Source organism: Drosophila ficusphila, unplaced genomic scaffold (assembly GCF_018152265.1).
Source record: "Drosophila ficusphila isolate 14025-0441.05 unplaced genomic scaffold, ASM1815226v1 contig_198, whole genome shotgun sequence".
NCBI lineage: Eukaryota > Metazoa > Arthropoda > Insecta > Diptera > Drosophilidae > Drosophila > Drosophila ficusphila.
The window spans coordinates 6560406-6587800 of NW_025064092.1; the positions used below are offsets into that span (position 1 = coordinate 6560406).

At 41.3% G+C, this 27395-nt stretch overlaps 1 protein-coding gene across 1 annotated transcript; it reads right to left on the bottom strand.

The window, feature by feature from the left end:
• Positions 1-13280: 13280 nt before the first annotated feature.
• Positions 13281-21386, bottom strand: LOC108088566. The gene is made up of 4 exons (XM_017186413.2): positions 20789-21386; positions 18780-19232; positions 18204-18401; positions 13281-14410 (listed from the first exon to the last, which is right to left on the bottom strand). The coding sequence occupies exons 1-4, from the start codon at positions 20789-20791 to the stop codon at positions 13856-13858; spliced, it is 1209 nt and encodes a 402-aa protein (XP_017041902.1). The 5' UTR covers positions 20792-21386; the 3' UTR covers positions 13281-13855.
• Between the last annotated feature and the right edge of the window lie 6009 nt (positions 21387-27395).

Consider the following 27395-nt stretch of genomic DNA (forward strand, 5'->3'; position numbering starts at 1 on the left):
CAAGCAACTTACTAACCTCCCCTCTCCCTCCGAACATTTCAAGCCCCCCTCGCTCCCCTCTGCCCTTCACCGAATCGGAAATGCCCGAGTGCGGGAGGGGACTTTTCTTTTCCCCAATCGATCGCCGCTGGGAAATCGCCGAACAACAATAAAAACAACAGAAATCAAGCGACGGCTGTAGGAAAAGCCCAAACAATTGGCGAATGCATCTAAATTTACCCATTAGCGGTACTTTGGTTTCTGGGTTGAAAAAAAATAGGGGGAGTTGGAATCTACATCAGGAATAACCCACGCAAAGCCATTAGAAATGCCCTGAAAACGAAATTATATCGTCATTATCTACATACGTGCATTCATATAATTAGTGCGACAAAACCCCAAAACAATGGAAATACAGCTAGCAAATTGAATTTACTACTAAACGAACAATTACTAAAATAATGTTGTCAGACGTTGATGGGATCACAAAGCAGGGAACTTGAATAATTGATTTTTTATTTGGTAAATAACAAAGATAAGATATATATAAAAAATATATATAAAGAATACTAATAAGTTATATCCCTTAACACACAATTAAGAGTAGCAAACATTCACAATTCAAAATCTTAAACATTATTTTTACAACTTCGAAATTTGTACAAAATAAATATATATTATAATCGATTTGAAATAAAAGCTAGATTTATTAAATTAAACCTTGATTAAAAATTACAAATACCTTTTTTTAATTGCTAAGTAGGTTTTTTTTTTTTAATTTTAAGTTTATTTTAAGTAATCTATATAAGTTATCTATGTAAAAGTTTTAAATGGATCTATGTACCGGTGAAAAGTCATTCTATTTAACTTAGTACTTGCTAAAAGTATAAATAAAAAGATACATTTTTATAGAACTTCTTATCAAACGACTAGAAAGTTCGCGCGCAATAAAATACAAAGGTCTAATAAATAATGGTAAATAATTTTTTTAAAAAGCTCTCAATTGCTTTACAATTACTCCTGACAAAATCTAGTAAAACAAACAGAATTGAAATTTGACCAGGCTTGCGCCAGATTTTTATTCAGTTTGGACTTGCCGACTTGTCACCACAAATAAATTACATATAACTCCTCGGGCGCTCTACTACTTGAAGTGCTATCTGATTTCCGCTTAAATTTCCACCTAGATTAGATTAGGGCGGGCAAAAGTTTCTCAGGCTCGTCGGGTCAGAGTTAAAGACTGGAGTTTCGGCGGAATGTCGAGGGGATTCCGGGAAGTGCGCGTAGCCGAACCAATTTCCCAATAAATTTACCTATAAATCGCTCATTATACCAGACACCCCGCGCAGTAATTGCAATTGTATAACGCCTAAAAAAAAGCTAAAAGAGTGTATTCTGTTTTTGATTTTTGCGGAAATTCCATTCGTTCGGCGACACTCCTTATCGGGCATGGTTTACTATACTCCCCTTTCCCCCTTTTCAAGGTCACCAAACATTTCCCGACCAGCAGCATTGCCCAAGTTCCAAAGAGGCGCCCTCATCCCATCCCATTTTATACCATTTCATCTCCAGACACAACATCCAACCAACCAACCAACCAACCAACCATTCAGGTCTCGAGCTCGTCGAGTCGCACATTTAATTTTTCGGAGAAAAACGCCAGCGTTTCTCGCAATTTTATGATAAATTCATTGAATTTTTTTTCGTGCGCCGAAAAAAGCAAAACAACCAAAGGCCTGAAACTCGCGTAACGACTCGAAAAATACGCCTGCTGATTTTAATGAAATTAAAGTATTAATGAGCAAGGTGTTTAAGGTTTGTAAGTAATTTTAACCAAGAGAAACTAACTTTAAAGGGCAATTAAATTTCCGTTTAACAACTGATAAAAGTTTTGCTTTATAAAATAAATATCTTTAATTTTTATGAATATACCTCTAAGCCAGGGTATCCAAATCGGTTCGCAAATAAACTTGCTCGCTTTAAAACAATAACAACATCGACTTGTGGCCGTTGTTAGCTGGTTATTGACTCAGTAATATGGCAACAAAAACAGAGACTTCGACAATAACAACAACAATAACAGGTGAACTAAACTAAAAAACTAAAAACAACCAAAACGATGACGACACAGTTGCCCCAAAGGAATTGTGGCATTTGCAGTTTTCAGCCGGCATATCACGAATTTTTATTGCCAATAGTGGCGTATAGTAGTGCCGACTTATCAGTGACGTCAGAGGGCGCTGAGCTGGCAAAAATGATGATAGGGGAGGGAGGAAGGGGGAAAGGGGGGGGAAAGGGGCAGAGAAGGGGAGCAAGTCCATAAACAAGACGAGCGGGAAACGGGCTATAAATAAACGCAAAATTGATGTTGGCGTAAGATGCTTAACATTTTCATTGACTCAGGACGGGACTTCTTTTCGCCGGTGGACCTGTGGACTGGTGGACCGTGCTTGCCAGTCTGCGATGATGGAAGACACCGGCCCGGGGACTCATCCTCATCCTTGTCTGCATCCCCAATCCCCCAATACCCAACCCAATACCCATCCCCATTCCCATTCCCAACTCCATCCACTCCCAGTCCGGTGTCAGAGTCTGTCATCCCCGTTGATTTGTGTCGAGGAAGCAAGTGCTCGAGTCGCCAGTCTAAAGAGGGAGCTGCTTGGGAGCTCATCTGCACGATCAAGCTCATCCCGAGGGGAGGACACTGCGAGAAAAACTTGGCCCTTGGGAGGTAGGAGAAGAGCAGGATCTGAAACAGCAAACCCTATTTTCTGTAAATGATAACATTTCAAAAGTCTTTGTAGTATTCACCTTTTGAAGTTTGAATTCACAATTTACCAGGCATTAAACGGCATTGTAAAGTAAAATTATTGAAAATAAGCAAATGGATTTTAAAATCAATACATTTTTGAAGAGACTTAAGTAAATATCTTATAAGAATCTTATATTGGAAAGAGGAATCTAATTCTTTTTAGTCTTAGTTCCAAAATGATACAATTTTAATTAAATACTCATGTAAAATGTGAGCACACAATTTGAAGATGATCAACCAATCCCCCCTAGAAGACAACCAACAATCTTAAATTTTATAAACGAAAAATGCAAATATAATTTTAGAATGTTTTGACCAAACACAAATACATCAAATTTTGTTAGTTTCTGTTTACAACTCACCCAAATCATACCAAATTTCTTGCCGTGCAGCTGGACGATCATGACGAACTGCCTGGAACTGGCGCGCTAGATGGATAGCCCCGGAGATTTATCATCAAGACAAAGTAGTCGCAAGGATCTGAAACAGTCAGCCACTCAAGGGGCACAATTAAAGCCGCACTCTCTCTCCCCAGTCAGCCATCTCGCTCCCACTGCCGCCATCGCACTCCATCTCACTCCATCTCCATCTCCATCTCACTCCAAGTGGCTCCCTTTCTTCTACGGGAGTGTTGAAAAGTAAGGAAGCTTTAACAAATTACCGCCCAGTGGCCGTTGTCCAGTCGCCTCGACAACGAAATCTCGCCTGTTTATAAAGCGCTGTAAGAATTTGCCAAACCAACACCACATACTGCTATACCGATCCCGATCCCGATCCCCAAACACCAAACCTTCTTCATCTTCATCTTCATCTTCATCTTCATCTTGAGCTGCAACTTGGACTCCACATCGCCCAACTTGCAACTTGCAACTTGCAGATGGAAGCTCAGCAGCAACTCGATGTCCGTTCTTTTGCCAGCGGCAAACTTGGGCGCACACTCCGAAACTTTGGACGGGGGTTCCGGGGGATCTGGCTGGGTTAGTGGGGTAGGTAAGAGGGGGAGGGGAAGGGGGAGGGGTTAGTATTAAAGGAGAGATCTGCGGCGCGGACCTTATAGAGCGAGCATCGCCGGGGCAGAGTCACTCATGTCATGACAGCAAACGAGCGAGCGGCAGACTTATGACTGAGTAATTGCTGGTGATATTTATGCGAGGAAGCGTCCGACTTTTGCGGTGCGTCTCTGTTCGCTCCAAGCCCCCAATCCCCCTACCCTCCCCCCTTCGCTGGCTGCTTATTATCGCTTGCCCCACAACGCGTTCGCTGCGGCATATTGATTAGCCGGAAAGCCGGCGATAAGCGGCGGCCACACGCCCAAAGTTATGACGTCGGAAAAGCAACGACAACTACAGAAGTTGAGTAACTGGAGTCAGGACGTCACCATATATATGTTTATGAAGTGGCTATAATTAGGTATTTCTATTCTCGTTTCATTCACAAGGCATTCAGGCGTGATGCAAAAACATTAACGTATTTAATTCATTAATAACATTTTGTTTCCATAAATGGTTATTGCGTGGAAAATGCTGATAGGCGTGTGACCTTTTGGCTTTGGAATGTGTTGGGAAAGGAATTAACATAATTTATTTATATATTACTAATAACTACAATTTTGAGGAGGATATTATTTTGACATTATTTGTGGTTACTTTTTTAGTGATTTACTGATTCATAAAGAGCAGCTAATTATGTGCTCTAAAAATGACTAATGATTATGATCTTAACTCACCATATCTAATCAGAGCTCACTGTTGATTTTGAATCTCTTTTGAGATATGAGATAACTCTTGATAAATTAGATTAGATATATAAAAACTTTTGATGTAATAAATATGTTTGCATTTCTTAGAAAAGAATTTAATGTCTTATAAACTCTTACTGCTCCTTTTCAATTTATATACTATTAATTTCCAATTCCTTTAGAGTTATAAAGTAACCCTTGATGTAATGATAGATTACAGTCAAGATGAGTTGATTTCATACGTTATAAACAATTACTGTTTTAATTAAATTAGTAATGCAAAATTTAATAAAGATGCCTGAAAAATGTGATATTAATCAAACATATTTTTTCTTTTGTGTTTCCGCTTTTTGTAGGAGATCTGCGTATCCGTTGGGTTGGCTCTTCTTTTTGGGGCTGACTCCTGATGCTGCTTGCAGCGTTGTGGAGCACACGCACACACACTCAGTTGTTGTTGTTGTTGTTGGTGTTGCTGTTGATGTTGCTGCTGCTCGCATAACATCACATACCGCAAAGCAGTGTGTTTGCTGTCTCTCGGAATGTAAATCATTCGCTAAGTACGCTTGATTTAGGCGACCATCGCACTACATTCTTCGACGAGGACAGAGCCGTCAGAAGAGGGGCGGAAAGGGGGGTGGAAAAGGGGGTAAATGGGGTGGCAAAGGGGTGGAAAAGGGGGGTGCAGACTGGCTCTGGAACACTGGACGGCGACTAAGACCAAAGATGCGAGCCTGGCTGACAGATGGCCAGTTGTCCGTCCGAGGTTTTTGGCGGCTGCAACGCGATGCAGATACACGAGCACTTTTTAGCCAGCGTCTCAAACTGACAAACTCACCAACTGACAAACTGACGAACTGACAAACTGACTAACTGGCTAACTGACAAACTGACGAGCTGACGACGAAAGCAATACGCCACACATAACTCATCGCACATAATGAGACTGCAATAATTCACTTGCTCTGCATGCTCTCTCTCTCTCTCTCTCTCTCTCCCTTTCTCCGCCTTTCTCCCCCCCTACCACCCCTCTCCCTCTCTCCACCTATCTCGGTCTCTGTCGCTTGTCTTGGCCCTGATCCCCATATCCCCCGGCGCGAAGTTAAAGATACTAGCTCCCCAGACTTTGGCCCAGACGGCGGCCCACACGCAGAAAAATGCGATATTGACTAAAGCAATTAAAGCATTAAATACCTATTTTTAAAATTTAAGCACAGCTTAACGTAGATGCAAATTATTTATTGCCTTATTACTCTTTTTAAATAATAACAACCAACAATGCAACAGAATTACAATTAATTAAATAAGAAACATATATCTAATTTTGATAACATGTTCATACTTTACTTTTGTTAATACCATTTAATAATTATAAGTCTGAATATACAATATACTTTTTAAAAACTTTTGTTTTGAAAATAAATTAGAGATTGTTATAATCGATTTGAATTGTTACTACAAACCCAACCAGATAAGAAAATTTTACATTTTTATTACTATTTGTAATATTGTTTTGGATACAAGACTTTTTCTTTTGAGTTGATATTTAAATAAGTGGTTGTATCAGCTATTTTTACTGGTTTGACTTTCTTTTATTTTGTTTTGGGTAAACTATTTATATATTATATTATATATCGGTATAAATTCAGTAAAAATAACTCTTGAATAAATAAATAAATAAATTCTTTCATTTTCGTGCAGTGCTTGAGCCACTCCTCCTTCAGCCGCGTTTATCTTTCCGATTCGGTTGCAGGTTCACGATCAGGTTGCGATCGCATTCGCATTCAGAGTTGGAGATGGAGATGGAGTTGGAGTCTGGAGTCTGAATCCAAGTCCGAGTTGTCCGTCCGCAAGTGGAAATCTTCATGCACTCCTAGTTTTCTGTAATTAAGTGTAATGAGCGTAATTGCTAATGTGTAGCACGGATCTGCGGAGATCTCTCTCTTTCTTTCTCCATCTCGTGGCAGATTTAGTTATAGCCCAGTGGCTGGTGCCCCATTCCGGGGCAAATGCGATGCGACGGGGATCGTGATCTCGGCAAAGTGAAATTAAAATGTATGACAAAGTGCGTGCAATAATTCGTGCAAGTTTAATGAGCGGAGCCGCAATGCGATGGACATCGTCTAATTGCACTAGATATGGATATTTTAATTGAATGAGAACGCTGTCATATTAGTGGCCAGCAATTAGTCCATCGCTTTGTCCATCGCCGGACGGGCCACACTTGGTCAGTTGGCTTGGTTCCCAATACCGTTCCCTATCCCGATCTCCATCTTCATCCCGATCCCCATCTCCATCCCGATCCCCATCTCGATCCGATCCTTTTCGCCTTTTCTGCAGCTGGTCGCCGCCGATGATGTCTCCTCCCTGGATTTGTTAATCAAATATTGTCTCGATCGGTTGCACAGTGAAAAATACATATGATGTATATCTGTCATCTTTCAGAAATCTAATCAGAAAGTTGAAGAGGCTTAGGGGACTTAAGGATATGTGTAGGTGACCCATAACCTATCATTTTATGTATTTAATTTTCAAATAAAACATAAGCAGATGTTTGGCGACGCACTTTTAATACTATTCAGCATTCTTATAAGATGTTTTAACATATCACGAAAAAATTGAAAAAGTTTATGACTTTAAATAAAATTTATCTTTACCATCTTTTGTCCTTTAAGAAACTTTACATCTAGTGAATGAATCATATTTTTCAGGTTTTTAAAATCAGTTGTTTATGGATAAGGTTTAATACTTAATGATGTAACCTTTAATAATGTATTTTCTTTATCTAATATAATTTTTTATGACTTTGGGACTAAGTTGTTTATTGCCACGGTTTCATAGCCAATTTATGATGTGTGATTTAATTAATCTACTTATTTGAGCCCGAAAGTTGATCAATAAAATGCTGAATTGTGATACTAAGAATGACACACAGAGGGCATTATATCTTTTTTTTGGATTTCGATTTAGAGCTCGTACTTTTTTTTTGACTGCATACTGCGTATAGTTCGATTCGGATCGGCTGGGATCGGATCGGGCCCAGACTAGCTCCATAATGGGCAACCAATTAACCGCAGTCCAGTCGCGTTCGGTTTAATGAACTGTCCAGGATTACATGAGTACTTGAGCATCTGAGCATCTGAGTATCTGAGTATCTGAGCACCTGAGGTTGGACTTCGCCGGCGATACTGCAACTGCAACTGAAACTGAAACTGCAGCGGACGATATCAGTTAACAAGATCGACACCGCATTCCGTGTCCCTAAAAAAAGAAAATAAGCGGGGGAGAGGGGAGAAGCGGGAAATGTGAGGGAAAAGCGGGGGAGGGAGCGACTGGCCGGCATTCCATATTCAAATATTTGACCATCGCATTCGCCTGTGAAGTTTTGTGTCCTGGCCCTTTTGTCCGAAAGGGGTTCCGTCAATATTTGACGGGCCACTTGTGAATTGTGACCTCACCCTTCACCCTTCACCCTTCGCCCCTCGCCCTTTGCCCTTTCTCTTCTCACAAGTGTGTGTGTGTTCCCATTGAGTGATTGCCTTCGTGTTTGACTGATTGACTTGCGCCTTCCTCCTCCCACTCCTTTACTGCTTCACTCCCCCCTCCCCTCCCTCTCTTCGACTCCATCTGTTTGCGCCCTGATCCTGGGCAGCGATAAGCTGGCACCACCCCCTCCCCCTTTGGCAGGATATCGCAGGCACACGCTCATCAATTTTACCACCTTTTCTCATTCTGATTCAACTGCGGATGCAAAGCAAGTGCACACTGCAAAACACGATCCTCCGATAAGATTTTGGAAAATAATTCTAAGGTGTAATACAATAAAAACAGAAAATATGTTATTTGGATAACAGCTTAAACCATTTTATATTTGAGTTTTCCCATTAAACATAAATTATGTTAATTTCTTAATTAATTTCTTTATCTATTTATTGGACAAAAACAGAACAAATTAATTTATTAAAATAATGTAATTGTATTTTTTGACTAGAAAGTCCTCTAATAGATATATATATTTTTACTACATAATATATCACAAATTATATCTTAAGTCTTTCTTAGTTTGTTTAATACATCACAAAGGATTCCTTGTTCTTTATTAAATTATGATTAAAATTAATACAAAATAACTTATATGCTTCTGTATTTTTGGGAGAAATCGGTTATTTATTTCCCAGGATTATACGTTTCTCTAAGTGTTGTGTTTTCATTTTAATCTTAAGAATGTCACTTTATAATTTAAAGAAACATTCTTTATTGTGTTTAAATAAACGTAGTATATGATTATATTTTTCCGCTGAGTGTACATTTTTTAGCTCGTTTCCCAGTTGCTCTCCGGAGAGTCTCCTACCTTTTCGTGTCCCGAAAGTCTGGCGCCAAACTGGCCATTAATTATATCAATTCCATTGTCGCAACGCTCATCAAAATCGGCATCTGAATCGGCTGCGCAGCGCTGGAATTTGTTGGTTGTTGGGATAATAATTCTTCTCACCTGGGCGGTGGTCCGTCCACCTTTATTTTTCGCACGGAGCGAGCAACTGTTTCCCAAATAGCCACAAAAGGTCAAGAGCTGATGTGGCATTCATTGACAATTAAAAACGCTCGTCCCATTGTCCCCGCCACTGATCACTTCATTGTGCGACTGTCCAGCTGCCCCTCACCCCTCGTCCATCGATGTCCTTGTGTACCGCTTCAGGATTTCGGCATTTTCCCCCTCCCCCCTTCTCCACCACCACCACCACCGTTGCCGTACCGCTTTTGTCCCGCTGGCAGGCGATTCAATTGTCGTTTGTTGCAACGGGCAACAAAGTGGGCGCGTTTCACCTTTGATCTCTCGCTCGATCGATCCCTCGGTGGTTCTTTCATAATTTGTGTCACTTTATGTTTGCTCGCCTCTCGAGTGCCGTTTTTCCGCCGGACAATTGAATCCCATTTCGCAATTGAAAACACCTTTCGACCTTATTAAGCGGAAAAGCGAAAGGTTGCATGAAAACGCCAAAAAAAAAAAAAAAAATTAAAAAAAAAACTCATGAAAAGGCCGCCTCATTGTTAAGTGATCGTAATTTATTTGGGCCAAGGCGCCGCTTAGACGGCAACAGACTGGGCCATGTCCTGGCCAAATGGTTATTGAATGAGCCGATTTTAGGGCAAAAAAATGGAGAAAGTGACGGGACTACAGCTGGCCAAGGTGCCACTGAAAAATTGGGAAATCTTGGGGAGAGTATTTGGAAAAGGCACTTAGAAACTGTGAGGCTTTTTATTAAAATATATTAGTATTGTTAGCAAAGTTCTGATTGAGTAGATGGTATATAGTTCAAGTTCTCTTACCGTTTAATAAAACTTTTTGGCTACCAAAAATTGTTTACAATATTTTGAAAGAGGACTTTAAATGCCATTACAATTTACATAAAAATTGGATTAAATAAACCAAATTTAAAAACTTAAAACATATGTTAATAAAATTGACAGAGATTGATTTGAGTTTAGGTTGGAAAAAATTTGAACAAAATTAAAAATTGCAATGCAATTTAATTACGAGCTTAGCTTTTAATTAAATAAAACACATATCAGGTATTAGTAATTCATTTAATTGTAACTTGAATTGTACCATTTATGAGGTAAATAAGTTTTCTGGGCTCACCTTGTATTAATGAAAACCTTCCTTGGACTGAATGCACTTCGTGGAAAAGTCACACTTTGACTTTTCCTCACGCGGCACTTTTGCTTGGCCTCCTGTGTCAATTTGGGCTTTTCCACTGCCGTCAGCAAACTGGAGCTCAACCTCCAATTTTACAGCTCGACAATTGTGTTTACATTAAGACCGCTTCTCGAGGAGGAAATTTTGGGGGCGGGGGAGCGGCGGTTGATTGCCCAAGAGCAGATGGCCAGCGGACGGAGAAGAGTTTTCGATTCCGTGAACGGGGAAACTGCTGAGCTGCGACTTGACGAAGATTTTGTGGCCCCGAGATTTCAACACCTCAGTGGAGACCAGTCTCCCCCTCACTATCCCCCTTTCCCCTCAAGAATCTTCCATACGGAAAAGAGATTCCCACAGGCAAATGGATTTGCGAAGTCAGCGATTTTGATTCGTGGGAGAGTCGCGAATCGAAATCTCCACGCGAATCGTTTTACAATCGGAACTATTAAAGTTACTGGACACTGGACACACGCCTTGGTGGGCGGGCTGCTTGCCCCCCCCCCCTCCCCCTCCCCGCCTCTCCTTGGTCCCCGCTTCTCATGGATCTTGGGAACATTTAGGGAACATAAATGTAACGCCATTATCTGTGGAAATCTGCAGCGGAAAACATAACTCAAAAATACACACGGCAAATACAAGTTAAATATAAAATAAGAGGGAAAACAAGAAAAACACAAATGAAATAAGATATTTTAAATTAATTGCCGCCGCGTTGAAGACCAAGACCACAAAAAAAAAAAGAATACAAAAAAAAAAAAACAGTTCCCTGCACGTGACTTGTGACGAGAAGAGTCGGACACAAAATATCCAGATTCAAAACTGAACAGAAAACAGAAACAAAACAAAATAAACATTTAGATTAGATCAGTGGCAGGCGCAAAAGTTCATTCAGCAGGAGCCAGGAGAGGAGAGGGATCCGCGGAGGGGGGTCGAGGGTATCGACTTAAGGATACCCATTAAAAACTAAATTCCGTTCGGGAAAAATGATATAGAACTTTTTGTTAGGAAATGTACATGTAAAATAATAGTACAATATCAGATTACAAAGTTATTGCAAGTTCAAATATTTGGTTAAGAAAGTAAATAAATAAATTTGCACAACTTATAAAATATTAAAAAAAAAAAAAACGTAGTTCAACTTTTTTTATCAAAATGATTATTCGGCTGGTTAATGTAAAAATTATGCTGTTTCACTTTTCATGAGAACGTTAACACATCAGAATATTTACTATTTAATTAATTGTTATTAAAATTATTGTTCAACTATAACTTAAGACAACATTATTACAATTATCAAAAACTTATCCAGGAAAAAATAAAAATTTCACATGTCTTGCCATTTTTTTTTTAAATTCTGAACGAATTTTTGACTTTATTTAACGACTACACTTAACTTATTAAGCTTATAAATAACATTTTTTATCTCACACAAATTATTTATGAAATGCAATGCAATAAAAATTTATTAAAATGTTTTCAACATGAAAAAAGTGCAGGTGGTGATGCATTAAAAAAATTAACTGTTTAATCTTGATTTAGGGTGTTTCTTTTCGTACTTAGTTTTAGTGTCGAGTAAAGATGGAATCCCAGAGCCATAAGACTAACCACTAATGCACGTGAGTACTTAACCTGCAGATCCCTCGGATCTCCCAAAATCGGAGCGATAACGCATATGCCCAGACAATTAAGGGGTTTCCGTTCCGAAAGAGAGCTGAAGGAATTTCAACATTTCTCATAGAAAGACATAATTTTCAATTTAATAAAGGTCAGGCCAATAAAAACCTATCAAAACTGAAGATAGATGCGCGCTACGTGCACCTGAAAGGGACAAAAGGGTTGCAGTTGATCTTGCAGTTGCAGTTGTATCTGAAGTTGAAGTTGAAGTTGAGGTTGAAAATGAAGTTGACGCAGGCTGCATGCAAAGTAGCGAAAGCGAAAGAGAAAGAGAGAAAGAGAGATGCAAGATGGAGGATGGAGGACGGAGGATGGAGTATGGCGATCCAGAAGAGGGCATGAATGGGATCGCATAGCTGCATGTGCGCCTCATTCGGATCTCTCGGACCTGGCCAAGATCACTGGCCAAGATCACCCGGCCGAGAGATCACACGGAGAGGCTGCCGGCAGGGAGAGCAGACAATAAAATCGGGCCGATAACCATCTTCACTTGGGCGACTCTCGGCCTGGCAATGGGAATGAGAATGGAAATGCTGATGGTGATGGGGATGTGGATGTGGTTGAGGATGGGGGATGGGATTCAGAACTGGACTGGGTAGACATCCCTCTCTGTCGCTCTATCTTTGGCATATTAAATTGTTGAATCAGTCACCGGGATTAGGGAGCAGGAGGTGGAGGTGGAGGAGAGCTGGTGCGTTGGCCAGACAAATCGGAGCACGTACACCGAGTCCGAAATTAATGACAATTGCTGATTGTGTGCGATAAGGTGGCGGGCGATTCGGGTACTCCGGCAAACCGCAGAGGAGAACATCAAAAAAAAAAAAAAAAAACACACATCCAGTGGAGGCCAGAAGTGAAGGTGCGCGCTGGCAGAGATTCAGATTCCTGGCCTCCGATAAAGCCGCGAGAATCGGAGATCTTGGCCGAGAAGAATGGAATGGGGAACTGGGAAGAATTGAGAGCGGCGACAAACATTTCTGTGTCGTTAAATCGCTGGTGTTTTTCTTATTTTTTTTTCTCGTGTGCAGCTGACTACAAAAAGGGACAAAACAAAGGTGAATTATTATATGGCTCATAAAATATTTGAACAAGTCTATAAATGCCGCGTAATTCTGCTGCAATTAAAGTTGCGGCGACGATCGTAAAAGAAAATTGTTTGGACACTTTTATGTCTCTCTTATTTCCTTTTGTATTTGTTGTTTATATATATTTTTTTTGTGATCCCAAAAACGGTGCGTATGCGCAATTTCGGTGGGAAGATATTCCAGGTGTAATTGATACGGCGCCAACAGAAAAATCCCCCAATATTTAAGTAGACCCCCCAAGCAGAAGGAAAAACTCTTTTTTCATGTGTACTTTCAATTGTTTGTATTTCATTTCTAAAAAAGTTAATGCCTACACAAAGCTTAGTTGCAAAGAGGTGTATAATCGTACATATATCCGTGTATATAGTCGGGGAGATATATATCCATATATAAATATATAGTGTTGTGGCCTTCTTGGAGCGTTGTGGTTACTTTAATCATCTACTATCACAGCATCGTAATACAAGGCAAAGTATATTTTATACTTAGTTTCTAGCGGAATGTGCGGCAGATTGTTGGCGAGTTTGCATAATAAATAATACAATGGAACTTAAGGCTAGGCAAAAAAAAAAAATATATATTAAAGTGGGAATACATTCGCGTTAAGATATCGAGAAAACTGGGTATCTTCATTCGGTTTTGTTGATTTGTCGATTACTGTTGGTTTTCATTACTTATTCGGTTTTTTTCATAGCCTTGGGTTTTTTCGGGGATTCCTCGTGATTCGTGACTGGGATGGTGGCGTGAGTAATAAATAGAGGATGTTTGCAATAAATTAAGGATGTCTTCATGGAATGAGCCTCGTTTTGTGGAATGGAGGTTTCACCGGTTGCTAAACTCTTGTCATCATTTTCTTCTTTTTTTGATCTTCTTCAGCTTTTGATCTTATTTGGATTTTTCACCTGGATGCGTTTCTTTTCAGTGCAGAGATCCTTTCGCTGGCGGTTGAGGATCTTGCGAATGCTCTTCAGATACTGAACGAACTCGATTTTGAGGAACAGTGCGTCCAGTTTCAGCTGGCTGGCGAGGGGCGGTGGCGCCACCTCTTGACCTTGAGCGGCCAAGGTCGCCTGATGGTTCAGCTCAACGACGGGCGTCCGGAACTGCTGCAGCCGCTTCTCCATCAGCTTCAGCGGTATGACCTTGAAGGTCACCAGCGGTGCAGCGCCCCGCTTCTTCTGCCGCTGGTGGCGTGCCCTCGCTTGCGATTGGCGGGCGGTGGGGGCGTACAGAAGGTTCGTCTGGTTGATGGCTCCCTCAACGCTGCAGAGCACCTGTCGCGCGGAGTGGCGCATTCGCTCCAGTTCGGCGGACAGGACGCTCTCCGCCTGCAGGTTGTTGTAGTCCCAGTGCATCTTCGCGTGCCGCAAGTAGGTGAACGCGCCCACATAGAACTGAAGGTCGCGGTGCACGTGGCGTAAATTCAACTGCAAGGGGCAAAAGATAAAATTGGTTGAAGTTCAGTGGGTTCGGCAGGATAAAGATAATATTTAAGTATCTAAATGTTTACGAAATGATAGTAATGAAGGATTTAATGTAGAATGAGTTAACGAAGTAAAACATATTTGATCTCGAACGAAATTCAATAAGAGTTCTCCACTACCACAAATTATTTAAGTTTCATACTATATTTTAAATTTTTGTAAATTTATGTTATAAATTTTAACAGCTTAAAATAATCATTTTTAGATAATAAGGATATTTGAAACCATATCGGACAAATTAATATTATATATATTAATATATATTTAACAAATTTATATATATTTCATGTTAATAAATAAATATTTTGGAAATGTGTTTTAAGAAATGCTTAATTTTCTTTCTTTTTTGAATGTGATTTCAGATTTCTGGTTGCTTATCATTTAAATAATGATTCTTTTATTTGTGATAACAAGAACCAGCGAAATACATGATATATTGACCTTACTCCGGGCAATAAACATCCCATTACGGATCTGTAAATTGAGGTATTACAAGGCCTGGCGCACTGGATATGCGAACGTGCTGTTCGCTATCTATATGGCGTATTCAGGTCGTAATACGCGATATAGCCCTTCCTATAGTTCGATTGCCTTGGGTTGAGTGAACCGCGTTGGCTGCGCTGCCACCTCTTTCCACCCCCCTGTAAACCTGCCCCCTCTCCCTTCCTCCCACCACCACCCTTTTAGCATAACGAAAAAAAAAAAAAACTTTATCTGGCCGGCGGCTGAAAGTGAAAATCGAGCCGAACGAACGTTCTCTCTCGTGTAACTGTTGTTTTGCCGAACTTCGACTTCGGCTGCTCGTGACGTATTCGGTTGGCTCTTCGTTTCATTCATGCCGCTCGCGCGATTGTCGCCCTCTCTCGCTCGCTCTCGCTGAAGTTTTCGGGGGAATCCACGGTTCGGCTGTTATGAATCACATATATCGCATATCACGTATACGCCCCGCGAGCCCCGCGTAAACCGCGTAGGCAAACACAACGCGATTGTGTGTCACTTTACAATAAACGAGCGCTGAAAACCGCTCAAACATATCGTATCGCTAAACTCCTTCCTCCTTCCGATCCGTTCCGATCCAATGCGATATACCCCCGATCCCACAAGCTATATCGTCGGTTGTTTTTTTTTTGTGTTAGTTATGTGCGAATGTCGCGACGTTGTGACGTCAAAAGGCCGCCGGTTCGCGGTACCGTCTAAGCGATCAGTCTATTAATAGAGTTCTTCTATCAGTCCGCTCCGTCCTGTCACCTCGTCATCGAGGTGGGGGTTCCGTTCCTGGTTCCGTCCCGTTCCGTTGCGCTCGGGGATGTCAACAATTAGCCGGCACAATTGGTCGGCATTGACGTAGCCAATATTGGTCAAATATTGACACACATCCCGAGCGGCAAGTTACCAGGTTGGTACAGAGCGCGAAAAGTTTGGATTTGGATTGTCAATATTTAAGATCTGATCACTACTAAGTTAAAAATAGACCACGTTTTGTTGTTTATTAATAGCTTTTAGCTGGCAGAACTTTAAATGTGTGATATTTGTTTGTTAAAGATTGGGTTTTAAAAGCTACTCTAATAGTAAGATTTTAACTATGTGGGTGCTATTAATCTCTTTCCTTTCTTATTTAGTAGTAACCTAACCCAATTGAATCTAAGTTTTACAAATATTAAAGCTCTGTGCTCCAATTAAACGGAGAGTTCTAATTAGAAGGTTATTATGTTAAGCATTTTAATGAATTAACAGTGTTCAAAAAAAAAAAAAAAAAAAAAAAAAAAAAAAACAGTGTTCATATATTTCCTTAAAAGTAGCCAAAATTTTTCTTATATTTCTTCTGTCCAACAAACCCCCCAATTTTTTCACCGTGTGGTCCCAGGTTCAGGTACTTTTCCCCACCTATGACGACAATTGAGAAATTTCAGCGAAAGCCAAACTTCGCTCATCGCCCCGAATAGGCGATTGACTAAGTCGCTGAGCGAATGAATGGGCGAGTGGAGCGATGGGTGATGACTATGATGGCGTTGGCCAAGTTTAGCAGAACGGGTAATAGGTAATAAAAAGATAAAACTCCGTGGGGAGGCGACCTTTGAGACACTTGGAAAACTGAACTCTGATCGCGACTTTTGGCTTTTGGCTGACTTGCGGTGAGTCGGCGGTTTTTTTCTTCTTTTTTTTTGTGGCCAAGAAGTTGAGCCATTTACCCTTCGCTTGGCCAAACACCCGCGCTGTCATAAAAGCGTTTATTGCTGTGCCAAGTAAGCTACCCTCATCTGGTTATCTGCAGATAATTCTGTCTTACACGAAACATTACCGGCCACCTAGAAATTAGCACGTTCCACCAACCGAATCGATCTCGATATATCCACCCCCTAAACGATCGACCCCAAAATGTGGGTTAAACCTTTTTTTTTTTTTGGGGTTTGGGGCTGAGGGGTTCGTCATGTGGTCACGTATTGACTCGTACCCGCTGCTCCGATAAGCGTGCCCTAAGATTAGTCAATTATTCCGCGGAAAACTGGCTCCTACATTCCTGAGCCCACGATCCACACCCCAAGCCCCCAAACCACGAAACTCCATTGCCCAACCTAATCGACGGCATTATTCACGGGCTTATCGCTTTTTACCTCGGGTTTTTCCTCAGCTGGGTTTGCTCATTTCGAATGCCAGGGCGAAACTATTTCCGAATTCCCAGCCCCCCATTCACCTTAAATTTGCCGTTTCTAAACGGTTCCACTTCACTTGAATCAAACCATCCAAAAACAAAATCTAAAGTGAAAATCTCCATAATTTTCCTCTGGCCATCCATAATTCAGATATCGATGCCGAATCCAAGTCAAAAATTGATTAGCTTCTGTTTGTTGTTGTTTACTTGTCAAAAGTGTAAATAAAATGTGCCGCTTGAATTTATTTTGTTTATCCAACGAATTAACCACTTCGAAATGAGGGGGGCTTCAGATTGAACTTCGTTTTTTATTTTTTTTTTTCGCTTTTTTGCTTTTTCGTTTTCAACTGGGGCTTCAGCTTTTATTCGGTTTCGATTCGGATCGATCCAATATACGGGGTGGCCATAAAACGTGATCTTGGATCAAGGCCGGTTTTGGGGGGGATCGCGATGGATCTATATAAACAATACTCGACAAAAAAAATGGGGAAAAAAATAAAAGCGCGCGCGCGCCGTCAATTTGCTCTTAATCTTAATGTGGTTATGGCATCGATTGCTAATGTTTTCCTTCATGCTGTTGTTGTTTGCCAATGCAAATCGACGGTTAATGGGGCGTCCCGAAATGCCGGCTAATGCTGACGAATCGTGCGAGGTGTGGCAGTGAAGTTTGTTAACCTAATTGGGTAGCAGTTATTTTAACTAGATTTCTTTCTACCTATTTTGTAATATTTCTAGCTAGATAATCTGTTTTCCTTATTTTGTTGGTTTGATTAACAAACTTTGGTAGCTACTCTCGCTTCTAGCGGCACGATTCCTCGGACTCGGACTCATATGACCGCTCAGTTAACTTGTGACGGTCTGTTTGCACCTACGCAGGTGAACGGAGCGAACGCCTCACGTGACCCTCTTTTTTATCACCTCAAGCTCCCTGGCAACAGAAGAACCCAGCCCGAGTGTTTGATGTTTGTAAGCGATCTGGATCTTCACACCCTCTGCATGTTGTTCAACCGATGGAGTGATTATATGATCTTGATACTACACTTTCCCTTTAGAACGGTGTAGAGTTTTAAGGACTTAGCAACTCACCTGTTGACTACTCGAATTTAAGCGCGGCAGAAACTTGTAGTTGATGTTGTGCAGCTTCCACTTGCGTTTCTTCATGATGTTGAGGGCCTTGTTTGTGGCCGTGGCCAGTTGGTCAGGATCGGTGGTCGTCCTGGCCTTGTCCTCGGTCTGCACGCCACCCAATTCCCGGGCGGTCTGGTTCTGCAGCCTCTGCAGGATCTGAAATGGGATTGGAGGGTAATTAGTACAAGGGAGTTAAGGAAGGAACTTTAAATAAAAATTATAAACAAAAAAATTGGGCAGGATCCGTTGTTTTTTTAAGTGGTCTCTTGAAAAAAGATACTTGACCTTGAAAAAATATAAAATAAATTATATAACTCTTTACTAAAGTTCCTTTCTCTTTGCTTTGTCTTAAAACTTGAAATTATTGTGTTAAGTTGGTATTTAAAACAGTTCTACTCTTAATATCTCTTAATTATTTTGACCTTATAATATCCATATTTAATTTGATTTTTACTTTGTTTATTGCCTAGTATTTACTATGCTTGCATTTACTATAGTTGAGTTTACTATGGTTGTATTGGTTCTGCAACTTACCATCTGGCGCTTCTTGCAGCGCTTGGTGCGACTGCGCTTCTCCACCTCCCCGGTCCAGACGCCCCCGCAGGTGTTCTCCCAGTCCAGGTGCGAGCTGCTGGCGTTCATTTCCCGCTGGAAGCGCAGCCGGAAGCTGGTGTCCCGCTTCTGCAGGTGCTTCAGCGGCACGAGCGTGCTGTCCATGGGGTCCAAGGACTCCGGTGTGGGCAGGGATTCGAGGGGGGAAGCGGGGGCAGGGGCAGGGGCAGCGGAGACGCCACCGAAGCCGCCGCCGGATGGAGTGGACTGCTGGAGCTGGCACATGATGAAAACGAGCGTGGCCAGCGAGCAGATTCTATTCAAGCGACGTCGATCCAAAAACGGCGGCGGCTGCGGTTCCGTTGGTTTCCACGTGCTGGCCGTTTTGATGCCGCTGCTGCTCCCGATGACGTCGAGCGGGCGGCCAGCTGTCGTCTAAAAAGGGTTGAAAAAAAATCAAAAAATATTAATACAAATAAATAAATAAATCAAAACAAAGCCCAAGCCCTTTTTGGTTAACTTTTTTCCCACCGATTAGCCAGTTTCACCGGCGTTCTTTGACGTCAAAAAGCGTGGCGTACGTTAGTATTTAGCATAAGAAGAGTCAACAGGTTGTATTTATAAGTCGTCTAGCCGATATTTCGAATATTTATAACCACGAAATTTGTCATAATGAGGGCTTGGTTGTGGAGTGTTGGCCAGATTTGTTAACCGACGAGGGAGCAATTACCATAATTCAAGACTAACGGACGCACGGACAACTGAACCGTCTGGTTATATATTATCTTCCCTCCTCGTTTGCTTAATATAAGCCAAAATGCGAAGCCAAATACACACGTGATTATAGCTGTGTGTGTGTGTGTGTGTGGGTGTGTTTGTGTGTGTCATTGGGCGAGCGATGATTGTTGGCTGTCGGGGGATTCCCGCTGGACATTTATAATCGCAATTCGCAATTGTTTGGGGGCTCGAAGCGTGCGTGATTTGTTATTGTTATCGTTTGCCACTCTAGCCACTGCTGTCTTTATCTGGCTGACATAATTATTTAAAATTAAAATAAATTTCTTTATTTGGCCGCATTTTCTGGCTGAATCATCGTGTGTCGCTGGTGGAGGTCGACTGGTGGTGGTATTAGTGATTAGTGGTAGTGATGGTGGTGCCACTCTACTTTTTCAGTCTGGTGGGGTAGGCCCTGATCGAGACACGCGTACCAACATGGTCAACGAACTTGGCTTCTTGCAAACTTTTGTGAAATTCACCCGCTCAGCGAACCGCTTGCTTCTCTCTTCTGGCTTTATCGCCCGGACCTTGTCCATTCCAATTTCAATTCCACTACCAATTCCGTAACCGATTCCACTACCAATTCCAAATCGTTGTCGCTTGTTGCCGCTGACGCATCGGAGAGCCACCACCACCCCCCGCCGCTTGGAACGTGTAAATTAATTTCACATGTTTCGCTCTTTTGGCGTTTTTTTTTTTTCATTTTTGCTTGCGACACAGGGCCACAAAGGCCAAAAAAGAAGTAGTGTCTGCCAAAAATAAGAAATTACAGCCACCTCAAAGATCTGTGATTCACTAATGACAAAAATGATGGGAAGCTGGAAATTCACCAAGATATCCATTATTATTAATTTCAGTCAGTGATTCATGGATGAGCAGAAGATTCCACTTCCTGCTGATTAATAACTACAATTCATATTCGATCTTGTTTCGAAAACCAAAAGAGCTGCTGTTTATTTCATCACACAAGAAATACCTTAATCACTTTCGACCATTACATTACATTTGGCGAGAACTCTTGGCCATAATCGTCAAAGTTGCACAGCTGACAACTTATCGGAAAGCCAAACACGTTCCGCTCTCTTCCACTCCAAAAAAAAACAGCAAAAAATAAAATACAAAAAAATATACAAAAAATAAATATACAAAAAATCAAAACAAACGAAAAATCCCCGGAGGAACTTAAAGCCAGAAAAGTAGTCACTTTTACTCACCATTTACATAAAAATCGTTGGCTGGGAATTCCGCACAAATTTCGTACTTATTTGACACGCACTCTGTTCTTAACTCGTTGGAAGTTCTTCTTTCTATATTTTTTTTTTGTGTTACTTGCTTCCAGAAAAAACGGCAAACAAAATGTGAACTAAACTAAAAAAAAAAATAATAGCAACTGAAGCGAACGCGAATTGGCAAGTAAGTGAGTTTTGCGAAAATATATATTTCTTTTGTATTTTGTATCTCGGCGAGGGACTATCGCGTTAAGTGGCGACGCGCTGCCTTCGACTGCCTGCTATGATTTGATTCCGATCCGATCGAATCGCCCGCCGACGAAGTCAAACTCGAAGCCAAAGTCTCTGTCGATTTCTCGCCGATGGAAGAGCGATGCGATGTTGAGAGTCGAGTGAAGTTTTTTTTTTTTTTTTTGTCGATTGGAGTGGCTTTCTCGTCGCCGCGTTTTTTATTGCCAACTTTTTTCGCATGCAGCTATGTTTTCTTTTCTTTTCTCTTCGTTTGTTGTATTTGATTTTTTTTTTTTTTTGCCGAAGACTGAGACGGACTGAACTCCTCAGTTACTATGAGCATACTAATGAGGAGGCGGACGCCCAACCGCCGGTCCGCTTCGCCTTTTGCGAGCGGAAGAGAGACAGCTGGCGAGTGGGAGTGTTGGAGGAAGAGGAAGAGAAAGAGGCGGAGGAGGAGGAGGAGGTGGAAGAGGGAGCGGCAGGGGGAGTGGAAGCGGGAGTGGGAGAGCCGCTCTCGGCGGACATGAGTGCCTCGGCGTCATGAGCGTCATGAGTGTGCAATCTCCAAAGGGGCAGCGCTCCAAGAAAAGCGCTCAAAACACTCGCCGAGTGCCAAAAACAACGAAAACAAAAACAAAAACAAGGCGAGAAAGCCATAAAAGAACACAGCTGACCGAGGGGAAAAAACAAACGGCTCAGAAGGGATTTGTATAGACCTCAATGATACCCAGCAATCAGAGGAAAAAGCCCAAGCAGAAAATGAAGCACAGACCAAAAAAAATACATTCTTAAATGCAAAATATTTTATTCTAGTAGAAACAATTTTTACATAATCATAAAAAGAACAAAAATAATTTTCAATTAAGATATAGATTTTCGTAGTATATATTGTAATGAATTTATAAACATGAAATGTTAAATATTTTTAAACAATTATTATAGTGCAGCTTATTATTTGATTACGATAATATTAAATAAGTTAAGATTAATTCTATTAAATAATAGATTTAAATATATTTTAATGCAGTTATGCCATCAATATTATGTCAAACATTTAAATGAGTAAGTTTTTGCCTTTAAAAATTTGATAAAACCACAAAAAAAAACACATAAATTTTTTTTTTAAATATTAAAAATACTGAAATTAATCAGTCATAATTTCAACCTAAGAGTTTTTATTCATCGTTCTTTAATTCTTTTTTTTTAGCTCATAACACCATAAACTCGAAAAAGGCCACATTTTTTGATTTGATAAAAAAAACATTGTGAGCGCCACTCAGTTAGTCAGCCAGTAATAAATGCCATCCGTTTGTAGATACAAGCCAACAGAATTTACAACCGCCTTAACCCGAACCTAATTGATTTACAGGCAATACAACCCGGCGGTAATGGGCGCTGGACAAACCGTTTAGTTATTGATTAGGCCAGCCAGATTTCGGCTCAAAGACTCAGTGCTCTCCAAAGCGGAAAACGCTCCCCATTCCGGATGACACATAATGCCGCCGAGCGGAGTGATTGATCGATCGGTTAGGTGGGCCGATCTCGGCCACTTTAGGCCCGAAATGTTCGCTGTGAGAGAGCGCTAAATGGCAATATGCTTATATAGTATATCTCTCCCGCTCGCAGATAAACAAAACATACCATTCGATTTGCCGGTCTCTGGCTAACAGAAAGAGAGAGAGAGAGAGAGAGAGAGAGTGAACTTGGCTCTTATCGAAATGACTTTCACTCGACGCCGCCACTTCCGATTCTCCGATTCCGAATCCGATTCTCCGATTCCGATTCCGATTCGCCGATTCGCCGATTCCCCGGTTCGCCGGTTCGCAGTGTAACCCCCGCAAATACTTGATGGGTGCATGAATTTCAGTTATTTCCGTTCAATTTCGCAAGAATATTACTCATACGCCGCGTCGGCCGACGGACGACAATGACGACACACGATTTCTCAGCCGCGAGCCGAGCTCTCTAGTGTTCGCCAAACACAGCGATTCATTCATTCATTCATGATTGCCGCCGCTCGCGAATGCGGATGCCCTGCGATCGTTGGAGGTGAAGAGAGGGGGCGGCGTAGGAGCGGGGGGAGGCGTGGCTGGCTGGCTGAAAAGCGGTCTAAATTTCACCGCGCGCCAAAAACATGAAACATGATCAATCGAAAAATTATTGAGCACTCATCGTTACTCACTGACAAGTGGCGACGTCGCCGTTTACCATTTTACCATTTACCGTTTACCGCTCCCTCTTTTTCTTGTTCCCCTCTTCCCCACAGTCCACCCACCGCAAGCGGTCAAACAGACGTTTTGTAGCCATTGTCATGATTGGGCCGTGCTATTTATAAACTATTGTGTCGAACCCTGGTACGGATCGCTTAACTTTGGCTTATCGATGTTGATCTGTCCAATTGGCGGATACCGAAATCGAAAGAAACTTGACCAAAACTGGCCAAGTACGTTGTCTATATAATATAATATTATCGCAATCGCGATGTATGGTGGTGTCTCGGCCCGGCGTATTTGTTTCTTTTTCGGTGGCGTTAGTGTAAAACCCTAATGGCTGATGCATGACAGCCGATGGCGATGACTGGGGTGTCGGTGGCGTATGAGTAATATTTGACGTCTTGTTCCGCGATCATGTGGGAGCAGAATGAGACACGCGTGCGGCACATGGGAATCTATCGGCTAGATTGCATGAATGGAAATCACATTGCACCGCCAGTCAATTGCAATTGCAGTTTGCGGGGTGGAAAAAATTTTAGAAAAAACAAATGCAAAAGAGGGAAAGGGGGAATGGAATTGTTTGGGTGGAGAATTTTCGCTGGGGAAAAAACTTGAATGCAACTTGAAACTTGGACACGTAAGCGAGCACATGGCTTGCGAGAAAAGAAAAGGGGAAGAACTTTCCCCAGCCTCATTCGAAACTAATTAGTTAATTACACTTGCAAGTGAACGAAATGTAAGTGGCATAACATATTTATTATTTCGAGATTGAACGCAATGTATGGTAATATGCGTCGAGAATGTTTTAATTAAATTGGAAAAAGTACTCGTGTTATTATTATTCTAGATTGTTACTATGTTAAGTAAAAATATGTTTTATTTGCTTAGAACTACCTTTGATTTTCTTTTAGTAAATAAATTAAGATGAACATATACAAAAATAAGTTTCTATAGGAAAAAATTTTAATTTTGAACTTTAACTTTAAAAAATCAAAGCATAGCCCTTAGAAACAAGAGTAATCGTAGAAATTAAAAACAATGGTATTTGTAGAACTGGGTCAAATATTAATACCTTTCTTTAGCCATTCAACAACTTCATAGTAAAATCCAGAGACACACACACTTTGATTTGATCCTAAATGACTCTCCCTAAATAAATAAGAAAGCATAGCCACTTCCGGAACTTTGAACCGATAAGATCGGCTATGAATATGTTTGCCAACAACCTTGCGTCAAGTAATCGCAATTTTATCAAATTGTACGTGAAATGAGTGCGCATAAAAGTCATTCAGCAGGGCCGAAATTCCCCAATTATGATATAATGTACACTGATTGCAATCTTTTGAAATAACTGGGCGACTAGGCATTGATAAGCTGCCTGGTTTTGCCACCGCAGGGAACTTCGGACCCGCCGCCATTTGGCGGATGCTGCCAGCTCATTAAGAGGAATTCGAGTGGCTGTAACCGCATAATGCTAATTTATTGTCCAATCGTTTTGAAACAGCAACTAAAAAGCTGCAAAGTCAGAATGAAGCGGCGGTGGAAGTGAGTCATAAAAAAATAAAAGCGGCTGGGCGAGAAAAACAATACCAAGTATTTTACGGCAAATGAAATTGGCTGCAGTGTCAGGGCGATATTCCTGCTTAATATTTTTTTTTGGTTTTCTTAACCCCCTAATTTTACTCATTGACGTACTAGGTTCATTCATAGATTTCCACACCACGTGGCGTATGAGCAATTTTCAATTGCAGTTTAATAGCTGGCTGTGTTGATGCTTCCTGCAGAGAGCGGAGAGTGGAGATCGGAGGAGGGATGCGATGGTTGGGGGGCTCTTAATGCCCTCCAATTTGGGGGGATACCACGGCGGTTTTCATCTTTGCCGACCCAACGAAATTTAAAAGTTTCACACATAACAAAGTGCGAAGGATGCAGTCAAAAGAGCCCAAAAAGAGCCAAACTTAATTAGCGCCCATTGCAAAAATATTTACGGCAAAACAAAATAACACCCATTAAGGCAGCCCCGGCGGGGCAGCGGCTGCTCGAGGGGGGAGAGGGGCAGGGGTTTCAGGTGGAGGGGGGGATGGTGATGGGGATGCCGCAAATGCGTGATGATCACCGGGTAACGCCCCTCGACAAAGCCCCGAAAACGGAGCCACAGCAGCAGCAGCAGCAGCAGCAACAGGAGCGTCGGCGGAGGGGGACGGAAGATGGATGCATATGGAGCGACCATCAAAGGCACAGTGCACTGAGAGAAAATGTGACAAAGTTCGCAGGAGGAGCCCTGGAATGGATGTTTGGTATTTGTGAAATGTGTTTGTGTTGTATTGTATTGTATTAATATCTTCAATATTCGTATATTTTTAACAGGTTTGAATTTTTAGTCATATATATTTACAATGAATTAAAATTTAAGAATATAATTTTTAATTCTTTTACATTTTTTTCAGATTTATCTGCAATGTTCTTGAACATTTTTATACACTTAATATATCACTTATATATATGCAAGTCTTCATAACAAGACTTCAATTGACTATTATCTTGTTTTATGTTATGACAAATATTTAATAATTTTATTCATTTCCTTTGGTGGGTTAGAGATTTTTATATCAGTAAAAATAATAATGTATATGCATTTAAATAAATGCCTTTTATTTATTTTTTCCGGTTAGAAAACAAAATTCTTTATTTTCATTATTTTCTCTAAGTGCTGCGAGCAAGGGAGCGGGAAACGGCGACTCATCCATGGGAGGTGCAAACGCCTCAACGCAGCGCGATTTGATCCCAGCCGATCCATGGCAGCCCGGCCCATCCGTGCTCACGTTCTTGGCCATGGCCCGTCATTATGAGCCGTCACCTTGTTGTGTAGACATTGGCCATGGCCACCGCACAGACGCAGACAAAGATGGAGCCGGTCGCTCGATACACCACACCATACAGTATACTCGCACCGTATACAGTATAATATAGTATAGAGTGAACTGAGCACAGTGTGCTTTATACCGAATTCTGAACACTGAATACTGGATGGTAGATGCTGGATGCTGTTGGATGGTGGATACTGGATGGAATGGTCGGTGGTCGGTGGTCGGTGGTCGGCGGGGATGCAACTGCTAATCCGGTTCGACTGCGGCGGCGGCGGCAATCGCTGGAGTGAAATCAACTCGTTAACTCGTTACCAAAACTGATCCCATTTAGCGGCGGCGCATCGCGAACCGGCGCCAGTCGCACAGCCCCTTGGAATGCCCTACAAAAACAAAAACCAAAAAAAAAATACCAAAAAAAAAAAAGAAAAACAAAAGAAACAAAAAACAGAAAAGGAAATCGATGGTCTATGGGGAATCTAAGTCAGGATTAGCTGGCTTAATTGATGACCAACATGGGTGGGTATATCGCGTTTTTAATAAAGTGGAGTTCATAAATATAACGAACAGCGAAAAGGAAACTAAAAAATGGTTTACAAATCTATAAAATACCAATTCAAATTTTATAAAATTCCTACGACAAATTATTTAATATATTGAAATGTTTGCACAATATTAAAAGATAGAGCAAATAATAAACGCCTTTTTGCTTTTCAAATTAATATCTGTCTTAAATACTAAAATAATAATTAACAACTTTTTTCTTACATTTATTTTAAAGATACTTGCAACATTCTATTAATATATGGAAAAGGGAATAGTAAAATTGATAATATAATATATAATATAAGACAATAACACTTATTCTTATGATTTCCTTTCTATATACAAAGTACAATTTTTGAACCACTTTTGCAAACCAAGAGAAGCGTATTCACTGAAAGTTAATGCCCGCTGAAAAGCAAGTCGAGGGGGCGTGGTGAGCTAAGGAGGATGAGGAGGAGGAGGAGGGGGGAGGAGCCTTCGCCTCGTCTTCGCCGCTGGATGTGGATATGGATATGGATATGGATGTGGATGTGGATGTGGCGCATTCGCGTCATCAGCATCATCATCGCCAACACCTTCATCATTATCGGCGGTGTCGGCGTCTAAACCAAACCTTCCATGTGCCTGCCTTCGGTTTAAGCCAAAGCTGCAGCTCAAGCTCCAACTGAATCCGAATCTGGATCTGAAGCTCAGCCCATGACCATCCGGCCATCGCCCAAGGCGGTTTTGCCGCTT

Coding starts and splice junctions, on each gene's coding strand:
- LOC108088566 (XM_017186413.2), bottom strand. Junction 18,402..18,779: donor GCTGCAAGAAGCGCCAGATG/GTAAGTTGCAGA, acceptor ATCCCATTTCAG/ATCCTGCAGAGGCTGCAGAA. Junction 14,411..18,203: donor TAAATTCGAGTAGTCAACAG/GTGAGTTGCTAA, acceptor TGCCCCTTGCAG/TTGAATTTACGCCACGTGCA.